This window comes from Mchenga conophoros, linkage group LG1 (genome assembly GCF_057382185.1).
Source record: "Mchenga conophoros isolate Kocher_MC1m ecotype Shallow Benthic linkage group LG1, M_conophoros_male_GT1.1, whole genome shotgun sequence".
Lineage (NCBI taxonomy): Eukaryota > Metazoa > Chordata > Actinopteri > Cichliformes > Cichlidae > Mchenga > Mchenga conophoros.
Window position 1 is genome coordinate 16,443,547 of NC_140526.1, and position 23,297 is coordinate 16,466,843.

The 23,297-nt window shown below is 39.7% G+C and overlaps 2 protein-coding genes across 2 annotated transcripts; both read right to left on the reverse strand.

Moving 5' to 3' along the window:
• Nucleotides 1–97: 97 nt before the first annotated feature.
• supv3l1 (SUV3-like helicase) lies at nucleotides 98–7,952 on the reverse strand. Its single transcript, XM_085267947.1, has 16 exons — nucleotides 7,383–7,952; nucleotides 7,103–7,180; nucleotides 6,467–6,574; nucleotides 6,258–6,372; nucleotides 5,996–6,164; nucleotides 5,736–5,847; nucleotides 5,309–5,386; nucleotides 5,132–5,223; nucleotides 4,838–5,018; nucleotides 3,989–4,082; nucleotides 3,705–3,824; nucleotides 3,514–3,613; nucleotides 3,342–3,422; nucleotides 2,064–2,240; nucleotides 1,429–1,577; nucleotides 98–1,268 (listed from the first exon to the last, which is right to left on the reverse strand). The coding sequence occupies exons 1-16, from the start codon at nucleotides 7,660–7,662 to the stop codon at nucleotides 848–850; spliced, it is 2,355 nt and encodes a 784-aa protein (XP_085124073.1). The 5' UTR covers nucleotides 7,663–7,952; the 3' UTR covers nucleotides 98–847.
• Nucleotides 7,953–13,722: 5,770 nt separating this feature from the next.
• Nucleotides 13,723–23,100, reverse strand: vps26a (VPS26, retromer complex component A). The gene is made up of 9 exons (XM_085267970.1): nucleotides 22,942–23,100; nucleotides 21,758–21,907; nucleotides 21,022–21,097; nucleotides 20,578–20,734; nucleotides 19,775–19,939; nucleotides 19,554–19,660; nucleotides 19,225–19,326; nucleotides 18,927–19,036; nucleotides 13,723–16,680 (listed from the first exon to the last, which is right to left on the reverse strand). Exons 1-9 carry the CDS (start codon nucleotides 22,942–22,944, stop codon nucleotides 16,564–16,566), a joined length of 987 nt encoding a protein of 328 aa, XP_085124096.1. The 5' UTR covers nucleotides 22,945–23,100; the 3' UTR covers nucleotides 13,723–16,563.
• Nucleotides 23,101–23,297: the final 197 nt, after the last annotated feature.

A 23,297-nucleotide genomic window follows, 5' to 3' on the forward strand; every position in this document is an offset into this window, starting at 1 on the left:
TAGACAAATTTGTAAGACAAATTAATAATGCAAAAAATAATAAATCAGAATCAGAATCAGAATACTTTATTGATCCCTGGGGGAAATGATTTATTAAATATTTATTAAATATATTATAAAATACACAAACTGCATGTATGCACTGTATATTTTGGGAATAAATATATTTTTAAAAAAGGAGACAGTATATATTATGTTGCAGTAAAACCCCATTTTAGAAAACCTTCAGGCTCTTTTTGTTTCCTTCCCCTTGCATGAGCTGCAAATCACATTGACACAGAACACTACAAACATCAACACATTTAAAATACTGTTTAATATCATATCATTTCAAGCATACAAAGAGGAAAAATATGACATTTCATCTGAATAACAGGCCTTCACCCAGTTAAGGCTCTCACTTTTTTCCTCAGTTAAAGAAATGTTCATAGAAATTACGTGTTAGAGTCTGACGACTGAGAAAACTTCCAGCATTTAATGAACTTCAGTGTCTTCTGGTGTCAAAAATTCTACTGAAACAGCACATTTGACAATGATGTCTGTCAGTTATTGGTTTCACAAAGAGGAGATCTCTCACAGACACTTGATCCTTCATAGACAGAGACTGGAGCTAGAAACATTTTCCAGCTTTAGTGAGTTTGTACATTTGTTGAATGGAAGAAAACATTTGGTTAGATCTGTAGCACAGGAACAAGGTGGTTTTTTTAGTTTTAACGCTGGAGGTCAAAGCTTACTGGGATACTTTCAGTGCTAGAAGGAGTTCTCACATCTGTCTTAAATGCTTAAAACATCAACAAATGCTGATGTCAGTTTTTTGCTCTTCACTGAAGCAAAATGAAAAGGTTCTTCATTTCTTCTTCTTTTTCCTTTTCCCTTTGTTATTACTCTGATGCTCCAGATCAAGTGCCCTCTGACTGCTGTTGTCTTGCTTCTGATCTTTAGACCATTCCCTCTGCAGCTGCTGGAGCAAATCGGGCGTCAACAGCCCGTCTCTCACCAGACGACTAGCCAGAGAGCTGTCCATCATCTGTCCTGAGGCTCTCTGTCCCCTTTGACCTCTGCTTCCAGTCAAAAAATGTGTGCTGCCAGTTCCCCTTCCTGTCTGGCCATGCCTGTTGCTCTGCGCCTGCAGTGGGTCAGTGACTGTTGTGTCAGAGGCTCTGATGAGCCGGGTGATATTTCGCACACCCTGCTGGATGATATCATCAAGTTCCCGCTGGATTTCTCTAATTGAGGCAGTATCTGGAAACATGTCCATGAAACGGTAGCTGCGGAGGCACGTAGACACAGATAAAGAGGATTAATATGGCAAAACTGGAAATTACGACAACAAAGAAGAGTTCATACAAACAAACACATCGTGATCGCATATTAAAAAGGCATAAAAACAGGTGAGGCAACTTGCCAAAGGTGGAAATATAAAGCTACCTTAACCAGAGGTAGAGATCCAACACGTCATGGACAGCTTCCAGGTGAACCAGGTCTTTAATGTTTTTAGGTGGAGCCAGAGGCCAGCTGATGTGGCGACAGACCCAGTCAAACGTCAGGGGTTCGTCTCGACTGAATTGACGGGCAAACTGGAGAAGAAACATGATTGATCCATCAACAGTGCAGATGACATGCTGTACACACTCAGATAATAAAGTAAATGTTAAACGTATACTTTATTTGTGTTGAACACAGTTTTAGTATTTATTATCTGATCACAGTTTTATTTACAGAACCAAATTACCTTCTATAGGTGCATCGCTATTGCTCTAAACTAAATACTCGGAGCCTTAGCACACACAAACAATAGAAATACGCAGAACTTAACCCTTAACCTCAAAGGTTGCTCATTCATGGGAATTTTATCTACTCTTGTTTTATCAGTTTGATAAGACCATAAAAAGAATCAGGTGTGACAGGAGGGTTATTACACCAATGCCTCACTGGGTCAACTTCCTCACCCTCGTTTCATCATTTTTACTCTCCTCATCAGCACCCTCTACTGCTCACTCCTGTCCTTCCACCATTAACCTTAAATCTCTGCAGCCTTCTAATGTTTACATCCACTCACTCACCTTAAGGAAGGAGGTACATACAAAAGGCTGCTTTTTGTTGATGGGAGCAGTGCAGAAGACGTAGCGTGACCTCAGGTTAAGCGGTATGTGCTGAATCATGTCCGCCAGAAACTTAAAGTCGTCAATGTTGCAAACAAAATACAAACCGTCCACCTGAGAGAGGCTGACAAATATGTCCTGAGAAGGGGGCGAGAGAACGAGAGCATTTACAATCTTGAATAAGACGTGGCTTTAAAATGTCGAACAGTAAAACTGAAATACAAAACGTGCATTTTCCTTTATGTACCCATTCACAGCTTAAACACATTTGTATTAGGGTGCATTTTGCTTCATCATTTCAGCACGCATGCTGGACTTTAAAAAGGAAAGTTAGCTATTAGCGTCTTCAAAAAATAATAAAGAAATAAACTAATGACGATCCTTTGCTTTTAGTTTTAGCGGGTCTGCGCTGAAACACAAAACAATATTTAACTTTCATTTTTGCTACAAAGGGGAAACTGAAAATATTAGTGCTGTCAATAGATTAAGAAAAATTAACCAATTAATCGCAATTACTTGATCAATAGCCTGGTTGCAATTACTTTTTTTTAACGTCATATTTAAGCTTGTAACTGACATTTATGCAATATAATGAAGTAAATGCAGAACAAACAAAGAATGTGTGCTTAAAAAGAGAATTTGAATAGTTTTCTTCAATCTTTTAGCAAAGGTTAAAAATGCGCATGCAGTTAAAACTTTTAATCGCGTTGACTGTGATGGCGGATAATCTGTGTTAACGCGTAAAAATACTTTTATGCTACTAAAAAATGACAACAGTTTTGTCATGAAAATGTTCTTTTATCAAATTATTTCATGTAGTGTAATATAGAAAGGATACATGCAGCAGTCAGTTGTATTTGTTTACATTTAGGCATTTCAGATCTTAAGTCTTAACCAGACTTAAACAGACTTTTTCAGGTGGTTTCACAAACTGTTGAGGAAAAAAAACAGCGACTAACAGTCCCAAATAAAAACATGCAGCTCCTGAAAAATTCACACTACAGTAAAATACCAGCTTCTGTTTCAATCTAAAGACTGCTCAGGCTTTATTTTACCACATTACCAACTATTTAACCCGTCTCAGTAAACTCTACTCACTGATGAAGACCATGAAATGTAGCTGGAAAACTACAAATCTTTCCCCCGTTTTTATGTATTTATTTTTTATTCTGCTGTTTGAAGGTCTATAATGAACATTTCAATTCTCGCACTGATCACTAAACGAGTGGCTCTACTCACAACAAGGTTGGACAGCGTTGCATCGGGCAGATGGTAAGCAAACATCTCTATCTGCTCTGCAGTTGGATGGAGTCCTGCAGTCTGAGGCAATAAATTGGAGAATAAAATGAGAAAGATGTGTTATTGCAGGAATGCTGAAAGTAGATTTTGTGTTTGTGTGTAAAATGATCACCTCTATAGGATCGACAGAGTGACTGAGTATTTCTTTGAGCACGGGGAGATCGTCTCTGTGCATGGTTGTAACTTCTCCCTCTTTAAACTTGGAGGAGAACCTGCAACAGGTGGCAGAAGATGGAGTTTAATATAGTGGCCTAACAGAAGCTCAAAGGGATTGTCTGCATTGTTGTATCAAAGGAGGCTGACCTCCCAGCACGGCCAGCAATCTGCAGAGCCTGAGAAGTGCTGATGGTCTCCATCTGTTTCTCCCCTTTCTCATTAACGTTAGGCTTCACCAGACTGTTGAAGATGATGCGTTTTATACTCCTGGAGCGAGAGAAGGGGCGGTAGGGTGAAGTAAAACAGAAAGGTAAGCACACAGATGAACAATATCCTATATGGCAGAAAGCATGCAACCACTTGAAAGAGAGAAAAAAAAAAAAGATTGATATGGCTCTAAAAATATTCCATAAAGTATGTTTTGCACTTACAGGTTAAGCCCCATGCCTATAGCATCTGTAGCAACCAGAATCTTGCAGGGGTCATCAGGGTCATTAAATTTCTTTGCCTGGGACAGCTTGGTGCCTGTAAATCAAAATTTTGACATTTAACCATTTTTCTCCTAAAAATTGACTAAACTGACTTATTGGCTCAGTTCTACACAAAGGCATACACTCACTGGCCATTTCATTAGACAGACCTCTTCAGGTGCTCATTAATGAGTTGCGTTTACCCATGTTACGCATTTTTAAAAATGTCATCTGGTCTTTTGAGTCACCAGTTTTGCTTGGACGTTCATTGGATGGTTGGGTCAGAATTTTGCATAAGCAAGACAAAACCATGGATGCATCCTGCCTTGTAACAATTGTTCAGGCTGGTGGTCGTGTTATAGTGTGGGGGGTATTTTCTTAGGCCCTTAGTACCATCTGAGCATTGTTTGAATGCCTGAGTACTGCTGCTGACCATGTCCATACTTCTATGATCACAGGATACCCATCTTCTGATAGCTGCTTCCAACAGAATAAAATAAAGCTCAAATAATCTCAAACATGATAGTGAGTTGACTGTTCTCATATAACCTCTACAGTCCACAATCCAACAGAGCACCTTTGGGATGTGGCAGAACAGGAGATTAACATCTCGGATGTTCAGCTAATAAATCCGCAGCAACTTTGTGATAAAAAGCTCTTCCAGCACCTTCTTTGATCTATGTCATGAAGAATTAAGACAGTTCTGAAGACAAACGGGGCTTCAACCCAGAACCAGAAAAGCGTACCTTAAGAAGTGACTAATGAGTGCAAGCATTCAAGTGACAAATATAAAACCACTTAGATACTCACCTGGAGGTAGGCTCCCATAAATTACAGCACATTCTTGCCCTCTGGCCTCGATCTGCCTGCTGATAGAATAGATGTCATTTTTACTAAAGCACACGATGCAGTCTCCTGGCCTCAGGTTGTCTAATGACTCCACAGCATGATCCAGTATTGAGAAAGGAGTTAGACGCTGGTAATTGTGAACCTGCAGAGAGAAGAAGACTGAGATGAGATGAGAAAAAGGGGATCGCCAATGATGAGGTTAGAAACATCAGCCAAAATCTTTTCTTTCAGATGTCGCGTCCATCACAGTCTCACCTCCACCTCCTCTCCAGTGGTGAACATCAGCTCTTTGATAAAGTCTATGGCTGCAGGTTCCCCACACACGTGGATCTCCTCTGCACAGAGACCTGCACAAATGCACAGAATAATAAAGTAATTTAGGTTTAAAAAAAAATAAAATAATAATTACGTTTCTGAGTATGTTGTACAAACCCAGCAGAGCTCTGGTCCATGCCCATCCTCTGGAAGGATCTCGGATCATTTGAATTTCGTCGATTACAGCAACCTCATCTATAAACACATAAAACTGAGGTCAAAATCTACCTTTTAATCAGTTAACATACACAAAATTTCAATAACTACCTAATATGAATCGATAACCTCTCCATTTTCTTTTTAAAAAATATATTCATTTTTTCAGATTAAAAGAAATGTATCCTTTCTAGAGCAAGGTTTCAAACTTCATTCAGAGCCATCCTTTATAGTTTAATCATACGTGGTTATAAGGGGAATATTTGTTTCCCGTGACAGATTATTTATTAACATCACAGAAACTCAGGTCAAAGAAAGAATATCAGAACAGTATCTAAAATATTGAACTGTATGTAAAGAACATTTACATAACGATTATCACACTTACACGGTGTAGTGACGCTGCACATCTCAATGGTGCAGGCCACATGACCAGCTGCTCGACCCTCTGGGTCCACGAAGGTCCTCTCCTCTCCAGTAACCAGGTCACATGGTACACCCTGAAGCACACAGAGAAAGTGCAATTAATGTCAGTATTAATAGAAACTAAGACACCTTGAGAACATACACAATGTGACCTTTCTCCACACACAAACACACTAGGACACATGAAAAGACTGATGTTTACACAGGAGCACAGTTACGTACAGCATCGTTGCTCTTCTCAAAGATCTCGTGGGCCAGCAGCTTCAAGGGGCCACAGTACACACCAGACTTAGCAGCCAGGTAGCGTTGGATGGCATGGTAGGTTTTACCACTGTTAGTTGGCCCAGCGTGGAAAATCACCTTCCTCTGGATGGCACGAGCCTCGGGGTACCTAGCGAGCACATAAATATGGTTTGGTAGCGGAAGCCAGAAAGCTTCTTTTAATGCGACGTGTGTGGCGTTTGGTCGGGTTTAAAATACACACCAGTTGGCCGGGACCCTGAGGTCTGAGATCTTTCTCAGGTCATCCATACAGTCCAACATGGGAAAGATGTGCTTGGCATGACGCATGAAGTATGGATAGATGTCATCTATATGACCTGAGAAAAGTCAGACAGAGGAATATTTCTAAATATAACGGTCACTGAACAAACAGTTTCAACCAAGTAACAGTTACTCCATAAAGAGACAAACCTGCTCCACAGCAGATGTCGTTGAGGATGATGTGCAGGTCGGCAGGGAGCGACGTCATCTCTAGGATATACTTCCTGAAGCTGATGAAGGCCTGGTGGAACAGACGAGCTGCATGTGCATGGAGAGAAAACGGATAGCCAAAGATATCTGGTGTTAAATCTGTGCAAATTTCCCCGCTTGTGTAAATTTACAATTATCTTCCTAGCTATTCATTCCATTACTTTCCCATTGTTATGAGTATTGGATAATCCACTAAGTGTTGTCAATCAATTCTTTTATGCTGACAAAGAGAAGTTCCAGTCAAAAAGTTGTAGTCAATCATGATAACTAATGAGAAGATACTAGGCGTTGGCCATGTTATGTTAAAAGACACTGGAGAACCTTCAGCACCACTTATTAAAAGATTTAAGTGAGTCTATATATATTTCACCCTATGTGGATTAGAGAGAACCCTAAATAAATTCAAACCTTGATGAGTGTATGTAAAGTTCTGACCACATCTGTATATAACCTATTTGTCAACATATAAACAAGGTTATTAGACAGAGGAAATCTCTTTCTGGCATATGATCACTGGCTTGTGGCCTTCCATGGCTAAATACACACGATCAACAGATGAGTTTTTTTTCCCCTCACCATCCAAACCCGAGTCCGCTGCCAGCTTCTGCATCTCTTTCCTTTTGTAAAACCGATTCAGAACCTTCAGCAGCTCATCTGAATCACAGACACAAACAGCAGAGACGATGTTGCATCATCTGAGAAAATAACCCCCACCTTTATAATCATTCGCAACCAATAGAACAAGTATACACTTTAATAAAAAAAAAAAATGTTAAAAAAACAACACCCAGTATTATCTTGTACATTATTAAGTTCAGAGTAGTTTAACTGACCAACTTAGGTTTCGTTTACTCACTTTTATCCAGCGGCTGGGTGAGCTCTATTCCCACACCGCCGTCTGCCGAGGCGTCTGCCTTCAGGGAGACGGGGACAAACAACGAGGTGTCCGGAGGTTTCGGAGAGGAGCTGTTAGATGAAACATCCCTGCTCCAGACCACTGTACCGGGTCGATGCTGTCCCTGTAACAAACTAGACCCAGAGGACGCATGACAGCTGCTGGTGGTGATGCGAGGGGTCCGGGAGTTAAAGTGACGCTGAAGCCGAGAAATGAAACAAACACAGCGGTTCACCGACATGTCGGCTGTGGGCGAGATCCTCAAGGACTACACAAAAAGTTTGCCAGGCTCACTCCATACGGCCAGGTAAGTGTGAATAAATGGCTCACACAGCAACAGAGGACGGTCAACACACTCCTCTTCCTGACCTGCTGTTAGCACAACGTGCTGCAGGACCAGTCCGTATATAGGCCCCCACATATGTGCCTGAGTAAAAAGAAAAAAAAAATTTCTGTCGAGATTAATGATTGTATAATAGATGGACGACATGGTGTCACTTCCTCAAACTGTACTAAAACCAACAAATAAATCGACAGTTTATGGGGAATATTATGTCACATACTTGGAGTTAGAGTCTGCGCAGTAGTGGTTTGGGGTGAAGTCGCTCCCTCCCACCAGTAAAACTGTTAAATGTGGATGGTTAAACTCCCTTCTCTAAGTTCCTGTTAGTAAATGATTTAATTTTTGATCGACATATTGGTTTGCTCTGCCTTACAGAAAGTTGGCTACAGCAGGATGATTATGCTAATTTTAATGAATCAAGGGTTAGAGTTAGATTAACTGGCAGAATCCTAGAACCACGGGCTGAGGAGGGGGAGTGGCAGCAAGTTTTCACTTCTTTTTTCTTTTCTTTTTTTTAAATCAACCATAGACCCAGACGGTTTTAATTCTTGTGAATGTCTTACTCTTAGCCTTGTCCTCTCTAACTGGGAACACTGATAACCAATTTTATTTGTTGTTATCTATTCCCCACCTGGCCTTTACTAAGATTTTCTCCTTCTCACTGTCTCTTTAGTACTTAGTTTAGGTAAAATAATTACTGTTGACGAATTTATCCATGTAGATGAAAATGACAGAATCAATACAGCATTTAATCTAGTATTAGATTTATTTGGATTCTCGCAAAATGTAAAAGAGCCCACCCATTGGAGTCTGGAGCTTGTTCTGACATGTGCCATAGAAACTGAATATTTAATAGAATTCCTTGAAAACCCAATTTTGTCTGATAATTTCTTAATATCGTTTAAATTTGCATTAATGGATTACACAGCAATGGGGAAGACATTTTATTATAGTAGATGTCTTTTTGCTGTAACCAAATGTAACAATATAATTTCTCTACTGTTACTTTCTTCAATACAGTGTGCCAACACAGTCACAGAGCTCTGTTGAAACAAGCTTTCCTTTAACCCTAACTAGTATTGACTTCACAAGTTTCTTCACAAACAAAATTTAACCATTAGAGGAAAAAAATATTCATAATCATCTCACAGATGTATCATTATGTTCAGCCTTTACCACAGGCCTTTAAGGTGGCAGTTATTAAACCATTAGTTGAAAAGTCCTCACTTGACCCAGTTGTCTTAGCATCTAACCAGATCCTTACGCTGAATGGCATTGTCTTGATCTACGGTAACATTGTGAGGAATCGTGGAGTCATTTTTGTGTAGTTAATGTGTTGTGTAGTCATTGTTTTGTTTTGTGTGTCAGTGAGGGCACTAATGAATGTCACATAGGCAGAATGCAACGTGAACACTGTCTCCAGGTGGAAAACAGAAAGAGTGATACACCTCCTGCTGTCAGGCCTGCAGGGTTTCTCCCTGTGGTGTTCTTCTCTGTCTTGTGGTGGACATTTTTATTTTTTTACTGGCGCAAATAATTTGTGGGGCATCTTATTGTGATACCTGATTGTTCTCTCATTAAGTAGTTTTTTTTTTTTTTTTTACTTTTAACTAGTTTTAAAAATTTACAATTTATATTTGCATTTCAGGTTATGAAAATAATTTACTAAACATGTCTGTGGTTTCAGTAAAAAGAAAATATAAGTACTACTAGGATTTTATGTTTTTGTGTGATTTCAAATCAGTTGTGTTAATACAGTATGTTAATGAAAAAATAACTGCAAATTCAGACATGTGAGGTTGTGCTGAAAAGAATGATACCAAGCAAAGCAAGGTAAAAAACAACAACAACAACAACAACCAAAAACAAAACAAACAATCAAAAGTAGCCAGAAATGGCCAATTATATTTTGGACCTCAGAATATTAATCCAACAAATCATGAAAAACTGTGTTAACACCTTTTAAATGTTCTACTTATTGGGTACATATTTATTCATTATACAAGCTATACATTACATAATATTAAAATTCACATGTTTAATGTAACTGAAATGTTTCATTATGTGGGCTACATGAATTAATAAAGAAGTTATAGACTATATTTATATGAAACATGGGTTTACTTACTGCATTTTACTCTTTATAACCATATGTAACACCTACATATGTGTTTAAAAAAGGCTTTGATTTTGTTACCCCATTTGATTTCCATGCCACCCTTGAAAAACTTCTCTAGATCTGCCTGTTTTCACAAAGTATATAGTCAGGACTGGATCAGGTGACTCTGAATCCTCCCTTAGTTACACCACATTAGGCTTAGGCTGCTTGGGGCTTGCATTGAGTCTTTCTTCTTCACTCAGCTATTTCAATCATGATGGGCTTATATACCACTCTGCATTAAATCATTGGTTATTATTAATCTCTGATGCTCTTCCACAGTGTTTCTTCTGTCCTCTCACTTTCCCCATGACCCCCAACTGGTTGCAGCAGTTGGCTGCCCCTCCCTGATGTCACAAACACTTCACATGATTCCCAGATAAAGCACAGAAGCTCTGGACTTCTACATAATGATGCTATATTCAGTCCTGTAGAAACTTATATTATTAAAATGTATATTACTGTCTCTTGATTACCTTATGCCAAATAAAACAAAATATTACAAAACACTGTTCTACATTAAAGTTTTTAGTTCAACATACAAGTGAAGACCTTTGACCGTCTATCAGATTTTATTTAATGTTGTCAGAGAAAGATATCATTTCACTTTCATGAAGGGGACTACATGTCAGTGTTAAAAGCAGAAGCCGTCTGTGATCAACAGCTATCTTATACACCAAATTCATTTACTGTTTATGTTCCTGAATGTAAAGAGCAGCGTGTAAATGGTCAAAGATAAGGATATATACACTATTACTGCCAAAGCTATTTGCCTTCACACACATATGAACTTGAGTCCCATCCCATTCTTAATCCATTGGGTTTAATATGAAGTAGGCCCACCCTTTGCAGCTATAACAGCTTCAATTCTTCTGGGAAGGCTTTCCACAAGGTTTAGGAGTGTGTTTATAGGAATTTCTGACCATTCTTCCAGAAGTGCATTTGTGAGGTCAGACACTGATGTCGGACGAGAAGGTCTGGCTCGCAGTCTCCGCTCTAACTCATCCCAGAGGTATTCTATTGGGTTGAGGTCAGGGCTCTGTGCAGGCCAGTCAAGTTCATCTACACCAAACTCATTCATCCACGTCTTTATGGACCTTGATTTGTGCACTGGGGTGCAGTCATGTTGGAGCAGGAATGGGCTATCCCCAAACTGTTCCCACAAAGTTGGGAGCATAAAATTGTCCAAAATGTCTTGGTACGCTGAAGAATTAAGAGTTTCGTTCACTGGAAGTAAGGGGCCAAGCCCAACTCCTGAAAAACAACCCCACACCATAACTCCTCCTCCACCATACTTCACACTGGGTACAATACAGTCAGACAAGTACTGTTCTCCTGGCAACCGCCAAACCCAGACTTGTCCATCGCATTGCCAGACAGAGAAGCATGATTCACCACTCCAGAGAACACGTTTCCACTGCTCTAGAGTCCAGTGGCGGTGTGCTTTACACCACCGCATCCGGTGCTTTGCATTACGGTTGGTGATGTAAGGCTTGGGTGCAGCTGCACAGCCATAGAAACCCATTTCATGAAGCTCTCTTCGCACTGTTCTTGAGCTGATCTGAAGGCCACATGAGGTTTGGAGGTCTGTAGCAATTGACTCTGCAGAAAGTTGGCTACCTCTGCGCAGTATGTGCTTCAGCATCCACTTCCCCCGTTTTGTAATTTTACGTGGCCTCCCACTTCGTGGCTGAGTTGCTGTTGTTCCCAATCGCTTCCACTTTGTTATAATACTACTAACAGTTGACTGTGGAATATTTAGTAGTGAGGAAATTTCACGACTAGACCTGCTCGACAGATGGCATCCTATCACAGTACCACGCTGGAATTCACTGAGCTCCTGAGAGCGACCCATTTCTTACAAATGTTTGTAGAAGCAGTCTGCAGGCCTAGATGCTTGATTCTTTTTTTTTCAATCACTTCCTGTGGCCACGGAAGTGATTGGAACACACAAATTCAATGATTTGGATGAGTGAATACGTTTGGCAATAGAGTGCATCATGATACCAGTTACATTATTATATCATTCCTTTGTTTTTGTCTTTAACTTTCTCATTGAAACAGCTTTTGACCTTTTTTATCAGTTAATTTTGGATTTACAGTAAATTCACTACAATATTAAATGAGTGTATTCAGCATTAACGGTTAAAATGTGGGAAGATTTGTCTGCTGTCACTGGATCGTGCTGAAGTCTGAATTTGAGGGCAGCTCCTGTAATCACAAACAGAAAAGAATCATCAATCAAATGTGAAGTTTATTCCTCAAAGCTGAAATGAAGTTTGATCCTTCTCAGTCCTCACACACTTCAGGTTCATAAGTTCTGAGCTTACATTTTTTTCAGTCTACAGTTTTGCTGACAGCTAACAGGTGGACTGTTTGTTAAAAAAAAAAAAGACAAAGCTCTATAAATATAAACAGATTATCAAGTATAATATTTCACCTTCGAGTTGTTGATTTACAAAGATGAGCTGATGGGACAGGTTTCCAATCCTGGTTTAGTTGTGTTGCTGCATCAGGGTCATCTGCAGGAAAACTCAAAGAAACATATGGCGGTTTTATGACCACGTTTGAGCTGTTGCTTTAGCATTGAACAATATATATTAACGATTCATATTATTTCTCTCAAAGGATGTAAGCTGCACAGAGTACGGCACATGTAACTGTGTTAGCAACAAACTGAGATATTAGCTAGAGACTCGAGCTGATATTACAGGCAGTTTGTGAATGAATTAATACCGTGAGAATATTTTCAATCCCCTCAATATTTCATCTTTGGTGATTACAGCGTTTAATCTGTTCATGTGAGGTTGTAGAAGTGCATGACACGTTTGTTGTGTTCTAGTGTTACTGTTTGGAGAGAGGAAGCTGTAGAAGAGTCCAGCTCACTCATGTCACAGTAATGCATGATTTAGACTTCTGCAGGGAGTCTGCAGAACTAAGGGAAACACTGGTTTGTGACTGAGTAGTGGTGTGCAGGATTGGAAATTTTGGTATTGATCTGATACCAAGTAATACAGGGTCAGTATTGCTGATACCAATACAGATATGTTTTTAGCCTCTAAACGCCTCATCTTAAACTACCTGCAGCCGGTTTGATCATCCTTCAGCTCCGTACAGTCAAAGCAATAGAGCTAATGTCTGGACTACAGCAGATACTTTAATTAGCATCAAAGCACAAGAGAGTGATTTCTGTATTCAGGGTAAATTCATTCATGTGCACAGATTAACTACCGAACAACAGCTTTCTCCCAACTGCTCTTCTTAGCTAGCTAAAGGCGTTTGTTACTGATTAGCGTAGAAACACATTTAATTCACCCAAAAAGTGCAACGACGCCTCAGGACCTTCTGTCGGTTAGTCCGGTTTACTGCAGACCACCTCACCTCAGTTTGAACTGCCCCTGCTCTAGCTTCTTCTTCGTTGGAGGTCAATGCTGGTTGGCAAACCACACTTACAAGTGCATTACCGCCACCTACATGAGTGGATGGTGGACCTGCTGGGTGTTTCCCTCTTCAGTGCAGTGCAGTTTAAACCTGTATGTCCTATTCTCAAGCGAGTAAATAACATCTCTTCCTCTGGGTTCCTTCCATATCCATAGAGTTAAATTTATTAAGAAAAATGTTTTTCCAACAAGTTTTATGCATCAACTTATCCAAAGACAGAAGCCTAAAAGAATATTCATTTTGTTTTATGGTATTTGGGGAATCAAGTATACTTTTAGCCATTATCAACCTACCTGCAGATAGAATTGAAGAATTAATTATTACACTAAATTGATCACAAAGACAGCCCACAGCATGACTTTGATTTTTCGAAGCTTTATTTCCTTATGTTCTCAACCATCCTATCCTTTTTTCAAACAGATGTGGCCCCACAGGCCTGTCAGATGAACTCAGGTACTCTTTCATCATCTCTCTGCAGAAATGCACTGGGTTAAAGTAATTTAAAATTGAATCCATTACTTGTTTAATAGTATTTAACAGAATTACTTTTAGCGGTTTTAACTGTGCCGGGACTACTGCTGAGCAATTACACTGACAGTAACCTAGTATTCTGATCAGCGTAAAAGCTACTGATTGATCCTGTAAATTACCCCCTGGTATATTTGTACCCTTGGTTGGAATTCATTGGTCTAAATGCACTTTCTGTCATCCTAAAAAAAAAAAAAAAAAAAGTTCAGTATAAATCAACTTTATTTATGATTCATTTTTAGCTAGATATCTGTGTTTAGTGTATATATTTATATATGTATATATATATATATATACACACACACATATACACACATTATCATACACACGCACGCGCGCACACACACACACAATGGCATGATCAGACATTGTGTAAAGATAAACATGCAGTAGATAAGACGGGGGCCGAGAGTTTTGGCTTTTAAGTGTTTCTCCTCGTGACCTTGGACAGTCTTTAAAGAAAACCATTGAAACCCTATTTATACAGTATTCAGAAAGACAAAATATTTCTGCCAAGCAAAAAGAAGTGAAGAGAGCGTTTTTTGCAAATAAATTACAGTTTTCAGACAAGAGAGAACCAGACTCCAAGGCTGGACAACGAAGAGCTGGAGTGCAGATCAGCATTCAGACTTTTCTGAGGTGAAAAGCAGCACAGCTTCATGATCCATATATGAAAAATGGGGAACTAAAGCTACAAGTATTTTACATATAAAGTCAAACAAAGAAAACAAACAAAAAAATGTAGTGAAGTATAAATGTGTGTATAGTTTGTGTTACAGACTCAGGATATCTCTGAGGTGAAGTTGTCCTTGAGTGATGTTTGCTTTCAGCGTCCATGCCTCTTTAGTACAAAGGTAAGCATGACAGGGGAAAAGTGCAAATGGATCAAAGCTGAAGGGCAAAAATCACCCAACACATGGGACTGAACAGTGTCTTTAAAGCAGGACCTAGACTACAGGTCTGAGCATCACAGTGGAACATTGTTGGATTTGACAGTATAACCATACTGCAACTCTTCCAGTGCTTACAACAGCTGACGCGAGCCATTCATCACATTAGTATTTCAAGCACACTAAACCAACAGGTTCAATAAAACAGCATGAAAAAAAGAAGAACAGCGAGTCTACAGGCTGCTGATCATCATTAACCACTTTGTTTCTAATGAATCAAGTTGTAAACACAAAAAGTGTCTTTTGATGTAACAGAAATGAGTTTTTTTTCAGTCATTTTTTTCAATCCTTGCTTAAAAGTTCAATTCACCCAAATTTCAAATAGACATATCTTCTTTAAATTTAACAAGTCTGACTTTTGAGCTTTTTTCCTCTAATAAAGGAGGTCAGAGGAATTTCCTTATAGTGCTAAAGTACTAAAGAGAAAAGACAAAGCTTTTCTTATTTGGAACATGGGTGAAGCAAACTTTGAGTTATCTAAGATTACAGGTTAGTGATAGAAAGTGCAGTGAAAATTCAAACTGAACGGGTGTCGTAGCAGCCAAAGACATGAACAGAGAAACTACACCTTCAGATATTTGTGGAGGAATTCCTGATGCAAGTTGTTGAAAACTGACATCTTCATTGATCTGCATATGTTACACCTGAAATGTGTGAAATGATGTATTGATGATGCTTGTGGCATTAGTTCATTAATCAATCAGAGAATCAAAAATCAAACATAATCAATTCTCCTTCTCCAGTGTGAGGATTTGTTGCATTTTTCTCCATTGTATGATTGTATATTGACCATCTGGCACTTTGTAGTCTTAGAAATAAATAACTGCTAGCTGAGGTTCAAAATGATGATTTTATGAACCTGATGTCCACGGTGAATGACGTTTTCCTTATTGAAATGTGTTTTGGACTGGAGCTAGAAATGTGTAAAACATCAAACAAGGGGTAACCTTTCTGTTGGGCTGGAAGCAGTTACAGTAACGAAAATATTTAACTGAGAAGTTCCTTCTTTTCCCAGCTCCATGGATGAATAACACCTGATATGAATAAATGCAGAACTTGGGTGCTGACTCACATTCTTTGTTCGGGCTGATCCCACCCCACATCATGAATACCTTCACTTACTGGGTCCATCGAGACTCTAGAAAGTGACACTTTGTAGAGTATCTGGGCGAGATGCAAGAGGAAGTCCAAGAGCAGTGCTGTTCAGAAAGCAAACAAAAAGAAGCTCCTGCTGCAGAATAACAAGATAAAATGGTGCGTTGGTCTGTAGCGCTCTCTTCTTTTCCGTCTTTGCTCCTGTTTTATTCCGCATGAAACCCGACTGTATGGCTTCAGTTGTGTGTGCTTGAGTGTGTTTGCAGTCCGAGACGTCAGGATGATAAAAAGGCTGTCTCATTGTTCGTTACTTGGGTTGGTTTGTTTTGCGCGCTTGCCTTGACATGTAGCATTCAGCAGACTCTGACTGTGTGCATCTGTATGCGAGTGTGTCTACGTCCTGGGGCGGGGCGCGAAAGAGAGTGATGATGGGCAGCTCACACCTGAAGCTGTGAAGTGGTGCGGGGGGCGGGGAAGGGGGGATGCCTGAAGGTGTGTTACGTGTATTTATGAATACAGACATTTCTCAGTCCAGGAAGAGAGTGGGGGCAGGCCTCACATCTCTGGCTGTTCAGCAGTGACGAGCTGTGGTGCGTCTGCATGTATTATCAGTTCTTAGCCCGGCCCTCACATCTCTGGCTGCTCTGCAGTTACCGGCTGGGTTCGGGGCTCGGGAGACTCGTAGCGCTGGTGGAAGTTTCTTTTCCTCAGCTTCTCTGGAGCTTTTCTCCACAAAACAATCTCCTAAACACAGACACAGAGCAGCAAAAATAAAAATACGGTAATGCATGTTTTTAAATGTAGAACTATTCATGTACTTATCATATGGAAAAGTTAAGCAAGCTGGAGGTCAGGGTGGGGCTGCATATTGCACATCGGCACAGAGCCACACACCACAATTAAATTACATTAAACTAAAAACAGCAGTTGCTGAGATTATAACGGCTGCAGCCAATTCAACTTAATGTCATTTTAATTATGTCAAAATGATCCATCAAAGAGATAATTAATAAATGTGCCTAAGACACTATACGTCCTTTATCCCTTGCCCCCCCCCCAGTATTAATTTGTGCAGGAATCATATTTTGCCTTGTCTGATAAACCTGCTTCCACTTGCGTGAGTAATGCTGCTGGAAGTCATTACATCAGTTCATGCCAAGTTCAGAGCGTCGTCAGTGTGGCCTTTTGTTTTTTTTAAGGAATTTTTTGTTATTTTCTTCTGCTACCACACACACACACACACACACACACACACACACACACACACACACACAGTATTGCTGTGTGTGTGTGGAAGAAATGAAATGAAATCTAGATGTAATCAAGCACAATTGAAATTCAGTTCATCTTTTTATGCAAAAGGAAATTTTTTTTACAAATGTGAAGTTAATATACCAACTAAGGTGGGCTAAATTATGGACGTGTACGTGAATGAAATCAACTGTGATTCAGTGCTGGTATATGTTGTATCCACTGGCCAATTCATTGGATATGCCTATTAAACTGTATAGTACAAGTATCTATTCAGCCAATCACATGGAAGCATGTAAACATGGTTAAGATGTCCAGCTGAAGTTCAAACTGAGCATCAGAATGGGGAAATAGGTCGAATTAAAAAGACTTTGAACGTGTTATGGCTGTTGGTGCCAGAGTGTCTGAGCATTTCAAAAACTGCTGATCTACTGTGATTCTCCCACATATGGAACGAAATCAGGGTCAAAAAGTTATTTGAAACTAAAATTCTAAGTTTTGATATTTAAAAACATAAAAAATGTGTTAAAAAAAAAAAAAAAAAAAACACAACAAAAACAGAAATGTTGCAAAAATGTGTTGTGAGCGTGTATCAAAGGGGAAGGGCGGGGCATAGACTAATGAGTGACACCTACTGTGTCACGTTTGTTACAAATTAAAAAGCGGTATTTTGATTGAACATGGCCACTGCTCGTTCACAGGATGCCGCCGGTACCACCCAACAGGTAAGAAACACGGTCTTTGATCATCTTGTGATGGACAGAAATAAATAATATACAGAAATGAACAGGCGAGTCTTAGATTTCTTTATGGCATTCATAGCTCTTTTAGCTCAGCGACCTACCAGCCAATCAGATAACAGTATTCCCGTAACAAAAGGGTTTGAAACAAAAAAAAAAAAATTACTTTGAAGCTGCATGAAAACAAATAATTTATTAAAAATAAAGTAATTTAGGTTTTGCAAACACATTTTGTTTTTGTTTCAAATATGAAAATAATTTCAGTTTCTAATCACTTTTTCAAATGAATGAAACCTTTGACCCTGATTTAGCGCCACAGTCATCTCTACAGCTGGCCCCAAAAAAGAGAAAATATCCAGCGAGCAACAGCTGGTCTGGAAATGGCTCGTTGAAGTCAGAGGTCAGAGGAGAACAGACTGACTGCTTTGAAAGGATCAAAAGGCAGCAGTAACTTAAATAACCACTTGTCACAACCAATGTATGCAGAGGGACATCCGTGAACCCACAACACATCGGATCTTGAAGCAGATGGGTTACAGCAGAAAGATCGCATTGGATGCCACTCCTGTCAGCTAAGAATAGGAAACTGCAGCTACAATTCAGAGAAGCTCACCAAAAATAGTGCTAGCAAGGTGCACCTAATAAAGTGGCCAGTGGCTGTAAATACATTAATCACTTTTTGTGATCAAAGCAGGATTTAAAAGTTCCTGGTGTTATTCTCTGGCCCACTTCTGTTTTCCTTTGTGCACTGCACATCCACAGCCCTGCTGTGCTGTCTAAGGTTACCACTCATTTAGCAATTAGCGTTACAGCATTAGGAATCAAGTGCATCATTATTTTGGTACCGGATCCCCTCAGTTTCCTGATGGAACTACAGATTCTAATAACAAAAATCAAAAACCCTGCACCTCTCTCCAGAAATAAATAAATATACACAATATAATTTCACAATCACACATATATAACAGAGCCCGTTTATTTGGAGTGGTGGTGACTTACCTGTTGTTTAAAGTATCTCCTGTCCTCTTCGTCCACCAGCACCAGATTAAGGAAGTAGCGTACAGAGAACTTCTTGTTGACATCCCTCATGGTGGGTGTCAAGTCATATCCTGTAAGGAAACATGAGAGACGATTAGATGTCACTAACAAAAAACAAAACAAAATAAAAAGCAAACAAAAACTGGCCTGTTTGACTGTTTCATGACGAGGGAAGTTAACAGGAAAAGCGATATCCTGATGATAGGAGTCTGGATCAGCACTCAACATAATAGCTGCCAAAGAGGAGATGAGCTCTTACCAGCCAAGAACAGTCTGATGGGAATTGATTCTCCTTTAACTGGGGCTCCATCCATGATCTCGTACTTAGCAACCGTCTCTGTCTCTGTGGTAGTACTGGGACCTGAAAAGGAGGACAAGGACTTTACTACCGGAGACAAAATATTAAAGTGGAGCAAAGTTTCCAGTACTCTTAGTGGGACACAGTTGGTTTACAGAGAAGAAAAGAAACCAGGTTTAAAAGCTGAGAGGAGATGAACTACAGAGTTAATCCAAGTCCACAATGACTTGTCATTTATGTGCTCTATCTAGGTTACTTTATTTTTATATGTGGCTGCCCTGGATTCTCACCTATGCCTGTTATCTCCTTCTTAATGAGCTGCAGCTCCATGTGTTGGATCTTGATTCTGACCAGCAGGAAATAAATCTTCCCAACAATCACATCCTTGAGGTGGTACCTATAAGAAAGGCATAAATGCAAGTAAAGACAGCTCTTATTTAGATTTGGGATTTTCTGCAGTGACAGAGCATTAACTTGTTCATTTGATAAGTTAAAGTCACATTGCTCTTACTTGGATTTATTGTATTCAAACTCGATGTGAAGACAGTCTTCTATGCCGACCTCCATTTTGATCGAATTGTTGACGTCAGGGTAGGTGGCTAACTGATGGACAATTAACTCGTATTCCTTCACCAAGTCAGACAGGCGCCGAACTATTGTCACCCTGAGGAAGTATCTGCAAGTCGAACACGACAACACACCAAGCTATAAAAGTCAGACTGAAATCATACAGATTTTTTTTCTCTATTAGAAATAAAATGCATTAAAAAAAAAAAAGAAGTAGCTGAACAAAAAAAAGCTTGATGGATACCATTGGTGCACAAGAGTGATGGCCAGCTGAGGCATCACTTAGTATGTTTTATATCCTGTTAACAATTGTCCATGAAAGTTTCACCTCAAACAAACTTGGCCTGAACATTTTAACATAAGTGTTCATGAACACTTATGTGTGTCATGTTCATACTCTATCTCAAAGGTTGTTTCTGTCTGCTTAATTTTTAATTAAATCTTATACAGGGTCATCAGTTTCTCTCTCCTGCACGATGTGTGTGTGTGTCTTTTAATTAAATAGTATCTGAGTCACACTTATATGTGGAGAGTACAGTGTGGAGTGGAGGAGAGACAGGCAAACTGAAAATAAAACAATTTGAATTGATGACATTTGATGACTTAACTGTAAATGAAGAAAAAACAAAAACATCCAAAAAGCGGTAATCTGTGTCACAGCGAGCTCACAAGCCCTGCACCTACTCAGTAGTAAAGACTATTGAGAAATCTGACAGAAAATAAACATTATATAATAGGTTGTGTCACCTTAGCCTAACGTTGGCTCCAGTATAGGACTCATAGGGCTTCTCCACCTGCATGAACTCAAAGTCGTAGCTTCTGTTCTGGGTGAGCTCTCCCGGTAAAGCCAACTCTTTGACCAGGTCCACAAACTCGTGGGTGTTGCTCTTATCAGAGAAAAGCTCTGAAATATAGCAGAGAGGATTCAGACTGGCTGAAGGTCTGATTGCTTTGAATTCACTTAAAAAACAAACAAAACAAAAAAAAACCCAAATCTGTATTTATTAGTTTTATTTGAGCATTTCATTCTCTTTCAACACACTGCACTCATTATCTTTGTCCCAAAGCAAATACAGTTGGAGGCGGGGGTTAGCGGCACTACGGCAGACCTGCACATGATAACCACATGCCCTGTTAAACCTTTCAGCCATGTGATAAAGCCACATTAACATTAGCATCAACCATGCTCACCTATCTGTCCAACAAACTCGATGCGGATCCCCTGGTGCTCCAGCCGCTTTCCTCCCTGCTTCACATTTAGATTCACCTGAAGAGGAAACATTTGTTGAGAACAAGTTTCTTCTTGCTTGCGTGAACTGGTGCTCTATGAATAAAAGTGGACTGAACAGAAAGATAATATTCTGACATGCTACCAGCATAATGTTCCTTTAAAGGGCTTTTCTTTTATGATTATTGTGCATATTTCTTTATAACTAACATATATTCCTATTTGCTTGCCGACTTTCAACAAACCTGTAATAATTTCTTCTCCAAAAATAAATCTCACATTTCTCTGCTTGACAGCTGTTAGGTAATCACGGTGAAAACTGTTTATTACAATCAACATCAATGGTGAATATCTTTCTGCTGTTACCACACTAACTGACCTTTTACTTGATTTTGAGTTGTGCTGGATAACAGAAGAAGTCAACAGTGAACAAGGCACATATCAGACTGCTCAATAGAGCTCATGCACAGCAACAGCAGACGCAAAGCCGAAGCCAAAGCAAGTCTTGCACGCTCATCAAAAGAATCGTAATTTCCCACTGGACTTAAAGCAATGAACCCAAAATAGACTGAGAAGTCCATTATACACTGACTGACTGAAACTATCTGCTGCACAGAAAATGAGAACAAACTTAAGCTATGATTCACATGTGCAGGACCCACATTGTGACATGTGATAAATGACGCAAACACAGTTTACCTTTCCAGAAACCGACTCTCCATCGTAGAACAGGTAGTGTTTCTCCACTTTCCCATCTTCTGTTTTCAGCTCGGCCGTCTTTCTGTTCTCTGCATCATTCAGCAGTACATCTATCTCACAAACCGGCCCGAACAATCCTCCCAGGAAACTCTAGAAACACAAAAACATTCAGAGGATGAAATTTAGAGCAATCAACATGCTATGTAATCAAACATATGCTGCTTTTAAAACAACTAAAGAGAAATTGCAGCTAGCTGTAATAAGAAGCCCTGAGCTGTGCTGTAGCTTCCATCAACATGAATCTGCCCTAAAGACAAATGACTTTGTTTACACACAACCCCAACAACATGTTGCAGTGATAACAATGACAGTTATAGAGAGAGATGCCAGGTTAGTGTCCTCATCTGTGATGGAAGCTCTGACATGAATATCACATGTTAAAACCCACTATCTCACCTCCTACTTATTTACGGCATCTGTTATTGCCATAACAACCAATTCACCAGTCACTATCTGCACAGTCGCATTATTTTCCTCTGAGCTGGCACAAAGTCACAAACAAATGCTTCAACATGCAGAAGCAGCAAACCACCAAGAATGAGCTCAGTCATCAAGTATTTATATAAGATGAGAATCAACACTGAAGTAAACTCTTCATAGAACCCCCTACCCCCAAATAAAACAAATTATCAGCTACCCAATCACTATTGAAAGCCGACCCTCGAATCAATAAGCGAACAACCCTTTGCCCTTAATCAGAAAATGAATTGGCTTAATTTCTACGGTTATTGCAGTAATTCAACATGCATGTGACGGCACAACTTCACTGAGCTAACGATCAGCAACGTCTGCTAACAGTGAAATTTGTTTGAACCACTCATCTACCCGACTTTTTGACCGAACTCAAATACTTGCCTTAGCAATCAACACGTTTAACTGCTGGCATCATGCTGCTGGGCCATTAGCTAACCAAAACATCACGATCATTGAGAAAGACGGCCTCCTAGCGATGCTAATTCGACCAGCCCAGCTAGCTTTCTTTACAGGGTTGAGTATTAAAATTAATTGCTTCCTCAGAAAAACGGAAACTCGTGTTAATGTTATATTTTCATGAACAAGAAACACCAAACACCGCCTCCAATTTTACTGTAGCCTGACCAGCCAATGTTTGTTTTTACACTTACCATCTCGGCCGTCTAGACAGTTTTGCTAACAGCTAGCCTCGCTTCGTGTAGCCAGTCTGTCACTGAACTAGGGATAACCGTCATGTGACCCGAATCATGTGTATGTGGGCGGCCACGGATATAGAGGATTGGAGGTTGAAGGCACTCACGAATACCGGTACCACCTAACAATTAGAAAGGAAAAAAAAGCCATAACCTGTATAGGTAAGGCTGCTGGTTGAGTTCATGTATTTGCTGTTGGTGCAGACTTTAAAGGTAGTTTTTGTAGTTACTTTCTGCACATTTTAACTAAAACATTCACCACCAGGGGGCAGCATAATTCTAGTTTTTGTTTGTTTTTTGTTACCTCAATTTCC

Bases quoted from the DNA above. Each gene is read 5' to 3' on its own strand.
- supv3l1 (XM_085267947.1), bottom strand. From the start codon at position 7,662: ATGTCGGTGAACCGCTGTGTTTGTTTCATTTCTCGGCTTCAGCGTCAC. The intron at 6,165-6,257 runs GTGTGTATTTTA...TGTGCTCGCTAG, and splicing joins CTCAGGGTCCCGGCCAACTG to GTACCCCGAGGCTCGTGCCA. The intron at 5,848-5,995 runs GTACGTAACTGT...TGTGTGCTTCAG, and splicing joins TTGAGAAGAGCAACGATGCT to GGTGTACCATGTGACCTGGT.
- vps26a (XM_085267970.1), bottom strand. The intron at 21,098-21,757 runs GTAAACTGTGTT...TTTCCTCTTCAG, and splicing joins GAGAGTCGGTTTCTGGAAAG to GTGAATCTAAATGTGAAGCA. The intron at 19,327-19,553 runs GTGAGAATCCAG...CCTCCTTTTCAG, and splicing joins GAAGGAGATAACAGGCATAG to GTCCCAGTACTACCACAGAG.